Source organism: Phalacrocorax carbo, chromosome 25 (genome assembly GCF_963921805.1).
Source record: "Phalacrocorax carbo chromosome 25, bPhaCar2.1, whole genome shotgun sequence".
Lineage (NCBI taxonomy): Eukaryota > Metazoa > Chordata > Aves > Suliformes > Phalacrocoracidae > Phalacrocorax > Phalacrocorax carbo.
This window is the reverse complement of record NC_087537.1, coordinates 2,158,893-2,176,688: the sequence shown is the minus strand read 5'-3', so window position 1 is coordinate 2,176,688 and position 17,796 is coordinate 2,158,893. Positions and strand designations below refer to the sequence as shown.

The 17,796-nt window shown below is 49.0% G+C and overlaps 1 protein-coding gene across 6 annotated transcripts in view; it reads left to right on the top strand.

Annotated features, from left to right (window-relative positions):
* The first annotated feature begins 4,872 nt into the window (after window positions 1–4,872).
* Window positions 4,873–17,796, top strand: part of MLLT6 (MLLT6, PHD finger containing) — a 47,384-nt gene continuing 34,460 nt past the window's right edge. For 4 of the 6 annotated variants that reach the window (XM_064473443.1, XM_064473444.1, XM_064473445.1 and 1 more), the window contains exons 1-6: window positions 5,552–5,698; window positions 9,206–9,285; window positions 14,276–14,330; window positions 15,919–16,028; window positions 16,499–16,602; window positions 17,306–17,399. In XM_064473443.1, coding sequence (XP_064329513.1) covers window positions 5,590–5,698; window positions 9,206–9,285; window positions 14,276–14,330; window positions 15,919–16,028; window positions 16,499–16,602; window positions 17,306–17,399 — 552 coding nt within the window. In that variant the 5' untranslated portion in view covers window positions 5,552–5,589. Of the gene's footprint in view, window positions 4,995–5,551; window positions 5,699–9,205; window positions 9,286–14,275; window positions 14,331–15,918; window positions 16,029–16,498; window positions 16,603–17,305; window positions 17,400–17,796 lie in introns of those variants that run through there. The other 2 variants (XM_064473447.1, XM_064473446.1) reach the window with 2 other exon arrangements.

Here is a 17,796-nt window from a genome sequence, read left to right as displayed (position 1 = left end):
TGCCTGGACAATGACCTGCTATATTAATCAATTTTACTGTTCTGAACACATCAAAACCATGAAGACAAATATGATCCGCTGTCTCGTTTGATTTAAGCTGCTGGAGGGGAAAAAAAAGGCATAGAAGATCTTTCAATTGCTATTTTTTTCCTTTATAAGTCGTTAATGGCACTGTTTCCTTTCAAAGTTGTTAATGACATCATTGTTTCCTTTCAAAGTCCTTAATGACATTGTTTAATGAATAATAACTTGCACTTATGCGGTGCTTTTTCAGACAAACAATCCCAAAGCGCTCTGCAGTAGGGAATTGGTCAGACAAAGAGGGAAAATGAGGCACAAAAGGAGGAAGTGACTTGTCCAAGGCCAGAAAGTTACTGATGAAGCAAAGCTGGGCGTGAGGGTGTTTGGCTCTTGGCTTTCTTCACTCTCTGAATCTTTCCGTGGGTGTTTGTGCGTTAGCAATGCGGCATTTAGCCCGTAACGGAGCCAGCACAAAGTAACCCCTCTAATAAACTACAAGCGCCCACTCAACAGTCCGTTCCAAAGGCTGATTGTTCCTTTTCCTTTCACAAATATCTTCCCTAAACAGGGTTGTTTCTTACAAAAAGATACCTCGGTGAAATCCGTTCTGTGAGGATGTGAGCACGGCAGAAAAAAGACAAAAAGCATGGGGTTTTTTGGGAGGTGCGGTTAATGAGGAGCAGGGGCAAAGGTCTCACTTTCCCTCCCTTGGGAACGACACGCTGCGGAGGCGGCCGAAGCTCCTGCTTAAACACGGCCTTTGCCTTGGCAGGTCACAGTCCAGGCTCCCAGCTCTCGGTCCTGCAGGGTACGAGAAGCCTTTGCAGACCTCAGTGGGATTTTTTCCTTGTCTGACGATGGGAAAAAGAGAGTTAAGAGGCCCTGTATGCTGTAGGAAAATGTGCACCGCAGTGCTGACTGATGGCATCGAGGTTTCCCCACCTCTGGTGTAGAGAAATATCGAGATACTGATCCCTTGTCCCTACCGGCCTGTGAATATGGACTTTTTGCTGCTAGATAATAAAATCAGTTTTTGGTGGAGGGAAAGGGAAAAAGCTTATGTCCTTCATAAACCCACCACAAAGGTAGAAAAGTCCAGAACTATTGGGTTAACAGCATTATATGAGGGAGAGGCAAAAAATAAACTTGGGTAAAGTTTTGCGTATATCACTGCATCACATCTGATCACTTACCACTACCATTGCCACCACCATCCTCACCTTTGTTCCTCTTACAATTACTGTTACTTATGACGGTAGAACGTGCAGAGACTCATGATGGTACCTGAGCACCACCAAGCCCCTACCGATCCTGGAACAGCGCAGAAGGTGTCGTAAGATGGCAATTCCCTCCTCGAAAGTCTAATAATCCAAACAGAAACACAAAATAATTTACCTAACGTCTTGCAAGAGGTCAGCGGCAGAGCTGGAGCCCATCTTTCCAGATCTGCAGAGGAATTCTCTGCCAGAGATGATTCACCTCTCCAAGGAGGGACACTTGTTGGCCTTGAAATTTGATGACTAGCATAATCTTTCCCAATGTTTTGAGACACTGCCGTATCCAAAACGAAGGATACAGGGAAAAACATCACGCGCGAAGCTCTAAAGAAAGGTAAATTACATTACTTTGTTTAACCGACGTGCATAAATAACGTGTGTAGTCTTCTCGCTGTGCGTTTGTAGAGAGAGGAAGGAGCTAATCAAATACGCATCGGTGAGAAGGATGAAAAGTTTGGTCTAGAATGAGAAAACAACTTTCTAAAAGAGATATGGTTTGGAGAGTTCTCCAGTTATGTCAGGTTCTCCCTGGTGGCTGCTGCTAACAGAGGATAAGGCTTCGCTGCTGCTATCTGTGGAACTGATCCCACAGTTCCGACTGAGAGATTTATACTTTAGAGTAGCGGTTCTTGCTAGCGACGGAAGGAATTTGGCTGCCTAGGGAGGATTACTACTCTTATCTGCACAATTGTCTCTTCCTCCAACCTGCCCGAGAGGAATGAGATAAAATCTGATAGAGTGAACAGGTTCCTTAAACGGGCACAGATTTGCCTGCCCACAGATAGGCAAGTGTTAGCCCTCCTTGGACCCCGATGACTTACAGTCCTTACTCATGATAATCTCAAGTGACAACTTCCCCACAAATGAAGGAAGAGAGTGTCTTCATTCCCAGGAGAAGCTGTTGGAAAAGGCTGGGATGCAGCGCAGAGAGGCAATCCATCACTGCAAGCCATTAAGTACGTGCATCCCGGTGTTTCCTTGCATCGACCCTTTGTGTAAGCTAGGCCAGAAGCGCTTCTCTGCTATACATCAGGCTTTAAATTTCCTAAGAGCACATGGAGCTATCATAAGAAAGATAAATTTTCTTGCCTTTTTTTTTCCTGTTCTTTTCTTTAGCATAGGATGTATGTATTTTATAGATAAAATAGCTGAAGTATGAATGATCTGGAAAATGCAATGATATGGCCTTATGCCCTAGTAAGAGTATTATATTTATTATATCCCAAGAATTTCCATGTCAGGCACTTAGATGATAATTAAGTTTATGTTATTTTAAAATACTGACCAAGTAAATGCAAAGGATCCCCCTGAAAATGAAAGATCATCTGTAACAAAGACTCTGCAGACAGAGATAAGGTTAAGAGCTCTGTTCATGATGTATGAGCCCGTGGAGAAGCCGGTTCCCTCATCCACAGTTTTCTAGACATAGGAGTAAACGGCTAAGTTTAGTAACAACTAACTCTGTAACTCTGGTTTCGACTGAGATACACAAGGATAGCGGTTCCCATGATCGGTACGTATCACTTTAGTTTTGCCTGCTTCCTACATGCGGCCACATTTTTAAAACCCTGCCTGCTCAAATAACCAATGACCGATACAAACGGAGCATCTCCGTGTCTCAGCTTTCACGGTTGTAACTTTCCCCCAAATTTTTCTCAAGAAACCATCGTGCCCTTTCCTCTCTGGCCGAGCCTTTCCTCACCACAGGGATTACTTATGTAAATTGGAACTTAATCCCCTAAAGGCAAATTTGCAGTTCAAGTCCAAGTGTCTGCTAGCGTGGCCAACTGGAAGCAAGACCGTCAGGGGATGGCGGATGTTTAGCATTTTATCCCGTAGTCTAAGACAATCTTAAACAGCAAGGATCTCCTTCAGGTTACAAAGGGAACCAGCCAGATTTTCCCCCTTTTCTTTTAAACTGGTTCATAACACAATAGATAAAAGGAAAAAAAAAAAAAAAAAGAAAAGGAAAAAAAAGAGGGGGAGAGGAGGGGAAACCCTCCCAGAAAAGTGAGCTAAGGCTGAGTGAATTTCCAGCAATGTGGTGAACGTATTGTCTGCCCCTGTGACTCTCAAAGGAATGTAATAAAAGGAAGACAGCAACCCAGCAGGCAGCTTCTCAGGGAGCCGTCTGCCTTCCAGCCCCTTGATGTAACGCTTGAACAGGTGCAATATAAAGGATGCTAAACTGGTGATTATTAGGGCTGTTGGAATGGGTTTCCTCTCTGCTCTCGGATGAGAAGATTTTCTTTTAAAGAAACTACGTGGTGGGATATGCCGACCTTTCAAAGACTACCTGTCGCAAGGGAAAGACTTTGAGCAAGAGGGTCGCCAGGCTGAGACACGATGACGCTGTTTCTGGTCTTATTTAAGCTGCTGCAGATCAGGGATAGTTCCCGTGGAGTCACTGCTGCGATGCGCTTGCAGGCAGGAGAACACAGCTGCTGTTCCAGGGAGGGCATCCTTCTGCAGAAACACGGCTGGCTTTGAAGACCAACTTCCGAGTAAAGATACGGCCTCCTGGCTACTCACACGCATGCCAGCATCTGAAAACAATTTTAAGTGTCTCTTCCTGGAAGCAGAGAGAACAGCTTGTGATATTTTTTTTTCTTGATGTTTCCTTCACTGCCACAACCACCTCTCTTCAGCGCTCCCAACCCATAAAGACTAGGGAAAAAAGATTTCAGGTAGCTCAGCGATTCCAGGAACCCTGTATATTCCCGAGCCAGACTCAGTACTCTGTCCTTTTGATCTCATTTACAACCCTTCTTTTTTAAAACATCAAGGAATTACAGGACCAGAATTGACGAGTAATGCGAATCAGGCGCCTTTATATGCACCTTTTAATTGAAGTTCCTGTACACCCGTGCTCCATCAGCCCTTCAAAAAGCCCCGCTATAACAGATCTAGGTGGTATAGCAGCTTAAGAGGATGTCTTTTTCTTTATCAATGCAGGCAAAAAATCATCCACTGTTACATTTTCTACTGTTTCTTTGCCCAGTCGGGCACCAGGTGCTTCCTTTTCTTCACGAGGACGGTGCAGTCGCTGGGTGAGGACCTACACCAGAGACCATGAGACCTGGGCTCTGGTCCCTCAGAGCTGCTCCGCGTCCTCAGGCAGCTGATTCCAGGTAGAGCTGGAGCCGTAGGAACGCGTTACATGAATCCTTTGGGCTCCTCCTAGGCCTCTCGTCTAAGATTCCATTATTTTTGTGCTCTGCGCTGGGTTTTTCCTCATTTCTCCTTGTCTCTTCTGGATGGTGTGTCCAAGGCAAGGACTGTTTCTCATGATATACCAGGGGTCTCATGGCACCGTGCGTGTGGGCTTACGCGACCTGCAGCTGCAATCCCATACAGCACTGCTCACTATACCTTAGGATTATTTCTTTTCCCTCGTTTCCAGCTGGTTTCTGACGCTTGTCCTGCCGGGCATTAACCTCCAAGGGGGCCTTTTTCTCCTTGCAAAGGTAACAAAACAGGTGCCAACGGGTTAAAAGCTCCCCCAGAAAGAAGGAGCCTCCGAGAGCAGGACAGGCGGTGGCGCTCGCGGAGCCCCGATCTGTCAGAGAGGAATTGCAGAGATAATAGGATTTGCGGAACGGTCCCAACTCATCACTCCGGAGCGATCCATGTTGACTGGCTCGGGCACGCATCCAGCGGTTTGCACACACGGGTGCACACTCGAATTCCTGCTCGGTTTGCTCGGGGAGGGGGCTGTGGGGGGGTGGTGTGGGGGGGAGGAAGGAACAAGGACATAAAGAAGCGACATTAAAGCGGCTGGAAGGCGGGGGTGGGTGGGTTTAAAACCCGAATTAATCGCACACGCACAGAGGCACGCAGAGAAATACACCCGACCCAGCCAGCCTGCAATCCCTGAACCGCAAATTTTACAGGAGCGTGCGGGCGGCGCAGCCATGATTGTATAGGCGGGGGGGGTGGGTGGGTGCGTTGCGTGTGTGTCCGTGTGTGTGCGTGTCCGTGTGTCCGTGCGTGTGCATGGGCGCGGGCCGAGCGTGCGGGGCGCGGGCGGGCGCGGGGCGGGGGCGCTCCCGGGTCCCGGCCCCCGGCCCCGCGGCCCCCCCCGAGCCCCGCCCGGCTCCGCGCCGCCGCCGCGCCACCGCCACGGGGGGTCGGGCACCCCGCGCCCCTCGTGGGGCGGCCGTGTGAAAGGCAGGCTGCGAGCGGAGGGGGGGGAGCGGCGGCGGAGGAGGAGGAGGGAGGAGGAGGAGGAGGAGGAGGAGGAGTGTGTGCGTAGAGGGAGGCGGGGGGGGAAGGAAACCCTCATGGAAGTATGAAGGAGATGGTGGGAGGCTGCTGTGTCTGTTCTGATGAGCGGGGCTGGGCGGAGAACCCGCTGGTGTACTGCGACGGGCACGGCTGCAATGTGGCGGTGCACCAAGGTAAGGCACCGGCCCGGCCCCGCCGCCGCCACCGGGGCACCGGGGAGCCGCCGCACCCCCCTACCCACCCCCCACCCCCTCCCCTCCGCCGCCGGGCGCCCCCGGGGAGGCCGGGGAGGGGGGTGCGGGGGCGGCGGGTGTTGGGGGGGGGGCTTTGTTTTATGCCTATTGTTCAAAATAACGGTGTCGCCGCTGGCCTGGCTCGGCGGAGGAGGCGGGGGGGGGGGACGCGGGGTGCCGGGGGCGAGGGGGGGAGCGGAGTTGGCCATCAGCTGCCCCCCCCCCGGGGGGGGTATGCACCTCCCGGGGTGGGGGGGACACCTCGTTACCGGGAGCCGGCAGGGACGGCCGGCCGCTTCCTTCCGCGGGGATGGCGGGGGGGGGTGTGTGTCGCTCGGGGTACCCTCCCCCTCGCCCCGGTGATCCGGGAAGGGCGGGCTGCCGAGCCCCGGGCCCGGAGGAGGGCAGCGGCGGGCTGGGAAGAGCCGCAGCCGCCCCCGGGGGTCCGGTGCCCTCGGCCCCGGGTACCCCCCCCCTCCCCGGGCTGCCTCCTCCAAGGGCAGGGAGGAAGGCAACCCTTCTCCTCCCAGAGATATGGGCTATTTGCATTTTAAATGACTTGGAGCAACGCCCCTAACGCACGGTATCGGACCGGAAAGTTTGTCCTCGGGTCTCCGAACAACAACAACAACAAAAATAATTAAAATAAATGTGTTTGCTTTCGTTCAAATCCAGCAGAAAGGCATGGTGATTATCCTGGTTGGTTTGTTTTGAATAACACGAAGGTTTCTGGTCTCATCTGGCATGTCTGTTTTTCCATCTATTATTATCCTATCCATCTACCAGCACATCTCCAGCCTCTTCCTGTATAATCTCTCCCTCGGTGTCTTGATGCACGCTCCCGCCTCCAGCTGCGAATGTGTCCTGCTCTGCCTCTGCCCGCTGTCAGGCGCAGGTCTCTGGGTCTGTAGGTTCGGCTTTCTTTTGCTTTTCGTACGTTTGGCGTACCCCGTGCTCATGCTTTAGGAAGAAGTCGCTTACAACCAGGTGACTAAAGAGGAGTTTAAATGAGGAAGTGAGGATCGCAGGGGATTTTCTCTTCTTTCTGAAGCGATGCTTGGGTGTCTCCTGTCATCGGGCAGGTTCTCCGGGGTGCCTCTGAGTGACCCGGCAGGACGAGGGTCTCTCTGGAAGGACACTTCTTTCTGTTTTAATTTTGCTGGTGTAAGTCTTCCATTCTTCCTGTTATTTATCAAACCACACGCTAGACTTCATCGCTCTCTTTTTTTTGGAAGAAGATAAAGGGCATTGGCATCCTTATGCCCGCTCCCGAGATTAATATAAACGCTTCGGTTCGCTGGCCAGAACAGTTTTAAATGCACAAGAACGGTTTTGAACGTGCAATGCTTCGATTCCTTTTGGGTGGCTGTTTCTAGGCCCGCACAGGTACGGAGGCTGGATGCGTTCGCTGCGGCGGCGGGGAGGCGCGTAGCGTTGTTTTGGTGGAGTCGGAACGAGTTAGAGAAGTCTCAGAGAGGGCACCGCTTGTGTGTTTGGAAAACACAACGCTCTGTTTAGGTCTCGTAAGAGTCCTTCAGGATATCATCATTCATGAGGAGCGTAGCAGCGCGTAGTGGATGTTCTTCAACCCTCTTTTTTTCAAGCCTGCTCGCAAACCTAGCAGTAGTGTGGTGTTTTGGGAGGCTTTTATTTCTTAAATAGAAACAAACCACTGTAGGGGATCATCTGGGTCATCTAGTCTCATTCCTGCAATCACACGCTGGGTTTGGTATCTCTTTGAACTGCTCGAATATCCGCAAAACCAAAGTTACCTTCTGAAATGATTGTACAGTTAAATAAAAAACCCTGAATTTTTTTTTTTTAAACTTACGGCTACGCATTAGGGCTGTTTTTAAAATATCGGTACCATTTCTGTGGCAATGGTTAGAAATCTTATCCTTCCAGTAAAAAATTAAAAGTGTTAACAAACCCAGCTGACTGGAAATGAAGACTCCCATAAGATAGCTAAGAACGCTTACAAATCCTATTTTCAGCCCTGCCTTACTTATGTTCTGCATTGTTCCTTGTTTTCTTCCTTGTTTTCTTCCCTTTTGAAGCAGTGGGCACAGAAGCTCACGCTGGCTCCGGCTGAGTGCTTGCTTTTGGCCCTAAGCCCACAGCTAAAGATGGACCCAAGGCAGGCTCCTCGGTCATTGCTTTCATGTAGTTTCTATTTTCTTACGTGTACGCCTTGGCTCATCCTGCAGTCAGCTCTTTCAGTTTAACTCTACGATTGCGTTTGTTTTCCTGGCTGATGTGGGATAATAGGCATTAGAGAGATGGAGGGAACCTATTGCGGGTCGTGTCCGGCCCATCCCCCAGGGAACATCGCAGGATTGCTTCCAGCAGGATATTTTCAGATGCTTTGTCCAACCTAGTTTCAAATGTCTCAAGTGACTGGAATGCCATTCCAACCGCCAGCTCACATTTGAAGATGGAATAAGGAAGATATAATTTGTTCTATCCTAGGAGACTCCTCTACGCTCGCCCAAGATGCATAGCCTTACTTCTTACCACTACCTTTACTGTCCTCTGTTGCTTTAAACCCACCTGCGTGGTGGCTAAGAGCCCTTTCAGGGTCAGAAATGCTTCCTTCGGGACTCACAAAGACTGTCCGTGGACGGTTAGAGGCAGAAGGCCTCCGAAGAAGATGAACAGTCTTCCAGCAACGTTGTCCCATCAGAGAAGGGAGCTAATTTTAAAGAAGTGGGAGCTACAGCTTGCAGAGGGAGACCCTGAGAGCATGAGTAGTGACGCAGAAAGCACAAGAGACATGTGGTATAGGTGCATGAAAACAGCAGTTGTGTTGGATTATCAGCTGGAGACTTGTGTTAATACAGAACCTGTTCCCAGCAGTAGTTCTAAAAAGCCTAGAGGTCAGCGATCGTGGAAGCATGCTGCGAAAGGCTGCTGCTGGATGTGACTTACAGGCTTGAGGGTGTGCAGGATAAACGGGAGCTTTGCTTGGTGTCTGAATTCTCGCTGAGGCGACTTCCTCCGTGATGCTGAGATTTTATCTTAGTCCTAATGATGGTTAAGGTGCCTCATAGCCATCCGTTTCAGAATGTTTTATTCAGATCACTGGTGACTCTTGAAAAGTCAGAGGGGTGAGAAATTGCTCCATTTGTGTGCTAGACCAGAATTAGACACCGTTTTTGAAGAACTCCGTCCCCACTTACCACAGATTTTCGTAGGAATTTTTCATACTGGGCATGAGCTTATTTGAAAACTTGAATAAATGTGTAACACCGGACTTCTTGCAAAAGGCTGTCTGCTGTTGCTGGATGTGGAAACTAGAAAGGGGAATAAAGTGCTGCGTGGATGTCATTTTTGGTTTTGTCACCCATCTCTGCCTGATAACAGCTCTGACAAACTTTTATATACACCTTAGAAATTGAACAGTTGATTTAAAGATGGTCTAATGAACTCTCTTTGCTTTTCTTCCAGCTTGCTATGGAATTGTCCAGGTTCCTACCGGACCCTGGTTCTGTCGGAAATGTGAATCTCAAGAGAGAGCCGCCAGGGTGGTGAGTACGAAGCACGCTTGTACTTACACTAACTAGGTTCATTCGATGCCCCTCGTGTCTCCGCTGGAAGCAGTCTGGTCCCATGGCAAGAGCGTCAGAGCCTGGCGTTTCAGCACTACTGTGACTGTACTCCCAGCTCTGCCTGTAGCCTCCTATACCTTGTTTATACAACATGAAGAACTGCATCAAACAATTTTATGCAATGCTAGTAGCTGTTTTGATGAAAATGCTGCTGGAGGTGCTTTTAAGCAAGTTCTCAATGACAAAATTTTTGAGTCTAGAGACCTCAGTCTTCTAAAAAATAATGGTGTTCTTCTAAAAGGTGGTTTCCTCGCTGCTTTTTCTGCTCAGCTCCTCAGGAAGTTTTGGAGTGGAGGCAAGTTGGCATCACCTGAGGTGCTGCTGTACTGTCAGAGTTATCCTGCTGACTGACAGCATGGATTGGCATTCGTATCTCGCAGCAACAGTCTCCTGCGTCAAGTCTTCTGAGTTTGTAGAACAGCAGAGAAAATGACAGGAAGCTGGATGAGGGTTTAGTTTCTGTCAAAGTAGCAATTTAGCAGTATAGAACACTTTACAAATGTTCTTAATTAATTCTGGCATTTCCCGGTGAGGCAGGAAAGTGGAAACAGTCAGGCCAGGACTGCCTCTTAGGCCTGTCTATGTGGCAAAGTTAAACTAGGCTGTGAGTTTATAGCACACCAGCTACTCGGCAGTAACTTCCCATGTGAGCCCTTATCAGATATGGCTGCACCAACCAACTGCCGAGGCGCTGGGGTGTAAATCTTTAACATGTTAGTTATGCCATGGATGCTGCTTTTGCCGTACAGTAAATCCAAGAGAGCTTCCCCCTTTCGCTTCCTTAAAGGTGGATTTAAATTAAATTTTGGCTTTCCTTAAATACAGAAGGCCTTAGTCAGCACAGACAACATGTATTAATGCCTGCGCTGCTTTCTGAACTGGTTTAGCTAAACCTTTTCTAAAGTACACACCTAGCGAAGCTGATGTAGGTGACCTCTGAATCTGCGGATCTGTGCAGGCCTGAGCAAATAGCGTGCTCCCTCTCAGCTGGGCTCTCCGCTTGCTGCAGTACAAAAGTTTAATCTGTTTCACAGATGGGCGAAGAACTTGGCAAAGATGAGCAAATGGGGGAGTTAGGTATCTGTACCATGCTTTCTACATTGCATTAACTCATTCCTCATTGAAGTGGGAGTGTAAACAAGAGCAGACTTTCAGACCTGAGCCCTTTTCCCATTGTAAGATGCTGCTTTTATGTGCACTGCAGTAAAGAAGATCAAATGTGCCTTTGAATGGTTTTACATCCTGCAGATAGTTTCATAGCAAAGAAAGGAATTTGGATTTCATGGGCCTCCTTCCCCCTGCTCTCCCAACCGTGCAGGCAGAGAGAAGCTCTCCAGCATTAGCTACAGTTCAGTGTAAGCTGTAGTAATACATGTACACACAGGTCCTCCTCACCTGTGCTCATTGCAAAGACTGTAACTTTTCACTTGCACGTTATACACTTCAAACTGCCTCCAAGGTATCAAGAAAACAATAACCCTGCAGGTGGCTCCTTATTTAACTCGTCCTCGGTGAAATCTGTTAGACAATGCGTGGTGGGCTTCAGTCATGCCATTCAGTCCTGTGGCATTCAGCCCTGCTACTATAATAACTGAACAGCGATAATCTTCCTTCCTAAGCAGAGCTGGGGATGATTTCCTATCTAAATCCCTCACCTTTTCAGTTATACACCAGCAGTCATAGCAACAGACACGCAGATGGGTAAATACTTAAAAAGAATCTAGTTCTTTGATGTAGAGAACAGTGTGATCAGAGTAAGGGAAATGAGTCAGGTCTTACGAGATCTGTGCATGGCTCTGTTAGTAACATGCTTTGAATCTGCGCTCCGTGGTCCAGCGAGGCTGGAGGGTGTGGCTCTTCCACTGCCCTGGGGTTTCACTGCACCTCCCTGCTCCTGCCTTTCTCCTGCTGTAAAAGGGGCATTATCAGCCTGCGGGCGCTGCCTTGAGGATCTCGAACGAGAGGTGCTGCTCTTTGAGCGCTAAATAAACTCACAACAGCAGCAGGGTGATATTCATATTTCTTTCGTAATGACTGTGTGGCAAACTCCTCTGAAAAACAACAATGTTTTTCCTCCCACATCTGCCTTCACAGAAGAATCTTAGAACAGTTTACAAGCTTTGTCCATAACAAACATATTTATTAGCTAAATATTGATACTTCTGCTTTGAAAAAGATACGGAGGCACGGAGAACATTGCACTCCTTTGTGAGTTTTTTAAAACATAGGTCTCCTTATTTCTGTATCTCTGCTTTGGAGAGATGGACTCCATTCCCCGCTCCAGCTTTAGAAAGAGAGCTCGGAGCCCTAACTTCAGTCGGCAGGTGTAGTCGCCCAGCGGTAGATCCCGGAGTTAGAAGTCCCGGGGGGTCAGGAGCTCTAGCCTTACGCATCACAACCTGGTTTAAATCAGCCAAGCTCTGCTCTTTTCCCAGAGTTGAAATAAAAACCCTGGAGACTGCCTTGGCCTATGCAGGTTGAATAAAAGGAAGAGGTACCGCTAATCCCTGCTCATAACCCCTCCTCAGATGCTCAGGTCCCTAAAGGATGCGGTGGATGCTGTTGTGCCTACAGTAAGCAACTGAAAGCCCATCCACTTTGTAATCAAATTGTCTAGGAAGCCCGGTGAGCTGCAATGGCCAGAGGGCACTCATGTGAGGGATCATGTGAAGGCTTTAGCTGTCATTTCGAGGCAGGGCTATTAAAAGTCTTGTGTGGGGCCGATGGAGCTGTTAACCCCTCTTGTTACAATCAGAGCTTTGCTAATCGCGTGGTGGGAGAGCCGCTTTGATCTGAGGGGTGGAGGGGAGAGCGGAGGGACCTTTTCAAGTGCAAATTTCTTATTACAGTGTCTCAGTTAACCCAGTTCTTTTTCTGTCTTGGGTCTGCCGGGCTTTCCATAGTAATTGTGAGAGCAGCTCTCCAGCCCCCTGGCAGCCTGGACCTAACCAAGAGCAGTGAGAAACACCTCCTGTGGTCATCTGTCCGTATTTCAAACTAAGTTGCAGGGAAAGCGAGACGGGCTGCACTGGTCCGTGTCCCTCCACCTCTTATTTATATGTTATCGCAGAGATTTTGCGCTTGCTAAGGGTGCCTGTCTGATAGGCCCTACGCTTAACTCCCACGAAAGTGTGGGAGGATCAGGCTGAACCTCCCTGCTGCCCATAGCATTGCAATCCTATTTATTGTGCCTGTCTGTCTGGGAGGTAAAGCTTCAGCAGAGGAAATCTTGAGCTTGCTTGAGGAAAACCACCTTTGTGGAAGTTCCTCAGGGACTACTCGGTTGCAGAGGCTTTTGCTGGTGGCCAGTTATTGCTCAGTATGTTGGTGTTTTTCGGGGTGTGGAGCACCTGCCCCATTTGCTCGCCAGAGCCAAGCGATCACGGCAAAGCGCAGGCAGGTGAGAGCACACTCACAGCGGCACAGCCCGCTGTCTTGCTTTGACACCAGGCATCTCATTTCAAAACTTTCTGATGAAGCACATTTTTTCACAGAGAAATAGGGTTTATTTTGTTGTTTTGTTTTGGTTTTTTTAACAAATCGGATGTTTCCACTAGGGAAGGAAAAGGGTTGCACCTTGCAGGTTTTTGGCCTTTTTTTGAAGTCAAATAAAACAAAAAGCACATAGAAATTTTTCCCTGAGTGATGCCATGAGAAGACAACGACTGCTTTTGGGCAGCTCAGCCTGGGAGGAGCCCTCCGGGCTGGGACCGTGTTCCCCCATGCGTGGCAACGCGCCCTGAAACCACCCCAGCTCCCGCCAACGCTTCAGAAGGGCGTTATGGCTGGGGGAGAGCCCTCGTGGCGATGGGCCGATGTGGAGGCCGATGACAGCCGGGCAGGGCTGAAATTAGTGAGAGACGGAAAACGAGCGCAGGGCCTCGCTGTCCGCTCTGAGGCGAGGAATGGCGCCGAGGGCCCTGGCGCTGGGTTTCCCCGGCTCTCGCCATCCCACCGGGCTGGATCCTCCCCGTCCCCTCGCTGGGTGTGCATGGTGGGGGGTGAGGTCTGTCCCCACCCTGGTCATGAGGGAGACCCTTCGATGGGTTTGGGGCTGCTGCTGGCCTTGGAGGCCTCCCTGCCCTGGGGGCCTGGCGTGAGGGGACATCTCCTGAGCTGAGGGGGCTCGTCTCCAGCCACGCCATGGCTGCTGGCCCCCGGTGGAGGAGACAGCATGTCTCCCCCTCATGGTTTTCCCCAAAAGCAGCCATTAGTGACTGGGCACGGAGAGGGGCACAGGGTCGCTTCTGTCCCTCACAGCCTGTCATGGCGCCGGGCCTGCAGCCTCCCGCCCAGCATGGCAGCGCTGAGGGAGCCTCCTCCACCTTCACAGGAGGCAAGGGCTCTCCGGCGCCGACGGTCCCCTCATGCCTTCCCCGTCCCATGTCAGCCCTCCCTGGGGCTGGGTTTGGGGGGAAGCAGGTTGCCCACCCGCCAGTCCCAGCCATTGCCCCCCACGCTCCATCAGCAAAAATGTCACAACAGCCTCACCCACCTCGCATGAGACTGGAAAAAATATCACAAGAGAAAGAGAGAAGGAAGGAAAGAGGCAAAGATAGATAATGGCTTCTTTTTATTTGCCTTCTGCTCTCTGAGTCATGGTTTTCAGTTTTACTCCCCAACCGCAAAGACTAAAACTTTTTTTTTTTAAAAAGCCCCGTGAAAGTCAAGGTTCACTTGTAGCCCCGTGGCTCTTGGGGTGAGGCTTTAAATACACCCCCATCAGACAGGACGATATCGAGCTGTGTCAGAGTATCGTTTTGCACCCAAACTGCTCTCAGCCCTTCTTCCACTTCCTCTCTTTGAAAGCAGCCCCATCTTTCATAATGTATTGTAAATGAATCATCTCTTTTCTGGCCCTGCGCCCCTGGGAGTTAGATTAAACTTGTTGTTTCTGCTTAATTTCAAGAGATGTGAACTGTGTCCCCACAAAGATGGAGCCCTGAAACGGACCGACAACGGAGGTGAGTACCTCTGCGCGGAGCTGGGTGTGTCGTGCAGAGCCTGTAGGGACTCGGCAGCTCTCCCGGGCACAAAACAATTCATTTCTGAGCCTATGTCACCAGAAAGGGAAGGCTGGAGGCTCCAGAGGAATGAGAACACTGCCTTTTTCTTACAAAACTTCACTTTCTGAAGCCTCCACGGCAAGAAGACCTTTACCTGGGGGGAGAACCTGCCTGACCTCTGGCTGGCATCGAAGCACAGCCCCTGAAATGTGTCGTTTCTTGAGTTTAACCTCATAGGAATCAGTGCATGATCTGGCATTGTTTGCAGAAATGTGGAAGTTGGCAGAGTTATTTGCTGCACGCTTGCACAGCAGTGGTGTGATCCTCAGGTTAAGAGACCCTCAGCCTTGTGTCCCCGTCTGAGAGCAGGGACCGGGATGCAGTAAAGATGTTTTTCTCTGCAGGACTTATTGGCTCATCACTGATGCTTCTCAGCCCCTGATACTGTGAAGTACTGTGGAGCCTGATTTCAGTTGTCAGAGCTTGTAGCTATTGATGCTGCTGGCTCTATAGATCAAACTTAATTTTTCTCAAAACCTTATTTTTCAGAAAGGCTTCTCTGCCTACGTGCCACTTACCTTTATACACAAAGAGTTAAATTAGGCAGGGAGGTCTTTATTCTGAAGGATCCCATATTTAGAGAAGAAGCCCTAAGTCCAGGATATTTTGTAGAAGCATCTGCTAGAGCTGGTCAGAAGTGCCAAGAGCCTTAGTGCAACAGCACAAGTATCCTGTTGTTTTATAATAACATAGCATCTTCTTCCAAACATGTTGTTACATGGTTAGGTCAGGTCTGTGTAGACTGGCATAAGAAGTGTTACAACCATGTTGCTGTACAGAATTATATAGCCCAAGTACTTACAGTGCTCTATGATTCTGTAATCATGGAGTTTGGTTCCACCTACCCAGGTGAATCCATTCTAATACTAGCTAAATCCTTCCAGTGTCATAGCCATACCAGTATGGATCAGCCCTCAAAGGCTCCTGACCTTCAAACTTTCTCAGTTCTGTCCTGACCAGATGGAATTTCAACTTACACATCCGATTTGGGAAGTGTCTTGGTGGATTTAGATTTTAATCTAACTTGGCTTGCTGAAAAAGAGCCTTCTTTAGCCATTAGTAACAGCCAATAAAGAGAGCTTTGTTTTCAGTGGCATGGGACTACATGTTAAACCTGTCCTATCAGCATCATTTACTGCTTGGATGCTTTTCCTGGGTTTGGCCAGGTCTTCAACTCTGGGTCTCAAGTCCTGAGAGGGTGCTTTTAAGAACAATGAGCGTTGTACATTTCTGTTCCCAAAGAAATCTCTGCTTTCTTATTTAATCTGGAGGTGGTACCCATCTATCTTTTACCCAAAAAGGATTTTATTCCTAACCAAGTTACAACAAGCAGTATTTCAAATCTAACATCTACCTTAAGTTGGCTCCCTTCCTACACTCTCTTCCTTCTGTCCCTCCCATGCTTGTCTGTAGCCCTGTCTGAGTTTCAGACTTTTCTGGGTTGCCCCTTGTGAATCTCCTCTCTCTGTCTTGTTTGCTTCCCCAGGGTGGGCCCACGTCGTCTGTGCTTTGTACATCCCAGAGGTGCAGTTTGCCAACGTGCTCACCATGGAGCCAATTGTCCTGCAGTATGTACCCCACGACCGCTTCAACAAGGTAAGGCCAACTCTTCCTCCTGCTGCCCCAAGTGTACTTACCCCGCCTTGGTTTTTTGGGATCATCTTATTCTGCCACATCTCCTGTCTGATTTATTTTAATTTCCAGGTACTCAGATTCCTTTAAAAACAACTGACAAAGTAAACCCCCATTCCTGCAAATAACTTTTTCTTCCTCCATTTCTCTCTTCCCCAACTCCCTGCAACTTGAGCAATCTCCGCCTTGGAGTTGCATGTTGGTTACTCTACGTTTTGATCAGACGCGGTTGGCATTTGGGGAGAAAAAGAAGGTGCGTGAGTTTTGTGCATGCCACTGAGAAATAACCCAGAGCTGTTGTCACAGGAGGGAGATCACTGGACACAGTTACGAGTTCTTGAAGGCTTTGCCGCCTGGTGAACCATGGAGAGTGAAGCAGACCCTTTGCCTGCCTCTTTGAGTGAGCACTTTTCCTTTTTTTTCTTATTTTGCAGACCTGCTACATCTGTGAAGAGCAGGGCAGGGAGAGCAAAGCAGCCTCTGGAGCGTGCATGGCCTGTAACCGACACGGCTGCCGGCAAGCTTTCCATGTCACCTGGTGAGTGCCCCAAGAACAGCCCCAGCTGTTGGCTTTGCTGCTATGGCTTTGAGGCCACTCCAAACAGGTGGTGTAGGGAGTTGGGCTAATCACCCTGGGTTTATTTTGTGCAAGGGGTATCTCATCCTTGCTCAGTTTGAGAGGGGAACTTCCCCAGGAAGGCTGAAGTTTCACCAGTGAGCCTTTCCTGCTGAGAACCAAGGCTGGGGATTTCCCTAAGACTGTGTGGAATCCAAGAAGAGAAAAGATGAGTCACAACCCAGGAATGTTCCTTCTCCAGCAGACCACATGCAAGAGTATCATCTAGATGGTATGATTTTAAGGGCTGATATCCTCATGTACCCTCCCAGCCTGAAAACAACGTTGCCTATCAGCAGAACAGGGAGATTCGCAGCTTTCCGTGGATTCCTTGCTCATGATATGTCTTTTGTTGGAATAGTTACTGGTCTCCCAGGCCTCCCTTAAGAAAAACAAAAATTGCAAGACAATCTGGAAGAAAAGTACCAACAATTTTGAAGATCTTAATATGAATTAAGAATAGTCTGAACTCCCCTCCTCCCCCCTTGCATACCATTTCCCAGGCAGAACAGGAAACTTCAAGAGCCTGCCTGGGTATCCTGAATTATTCCTTGCCCTTTGATGGGGTATGTGGTCTGTCTGTGGGCAATATGCTTTATCCTCCTCCTAATTGCGTGTATTTCAGTGCCCAGATGGCTGGCCTCTTATGTGAAGAGGAAGTCCTAGAAGTTGACAATGTCAAATATTGTGGCTACTGCAAGTACCACTTCAACAAAATGGTGAGTTTCTTTGTTCCTGCGATAGAGGGTTTTTTTGTCATGTATAAGGCATCACCTTCATCCTAGATCATATGTGTGCTCAGAGCAGTAAGAAATGCCAAGAACACATAAACAAGGTTTGCAGCCTGCTTCCCTTTTCAGCCGTTCAGTCAGAATCACTTAGGAGTAAAGAGTAATTTATATTTTGCATTTCTACAGCATCTTTAAAGATGCCATAAAATCCATTTTCAAAACTAGGAGTTGAATTCTCCCCATCTGTTTTGGCTTCCCTGACCCGCTCTGTATGGCTGAAAGGTAAGTCCCAAGAAAGGAGGGTGTAACAGAGAACAGCCAGAACTTCTGCCTGAGGACAGAGACAGCCCAGAAGAGACTTGGAGCCATTCACTATTTGAGGGAT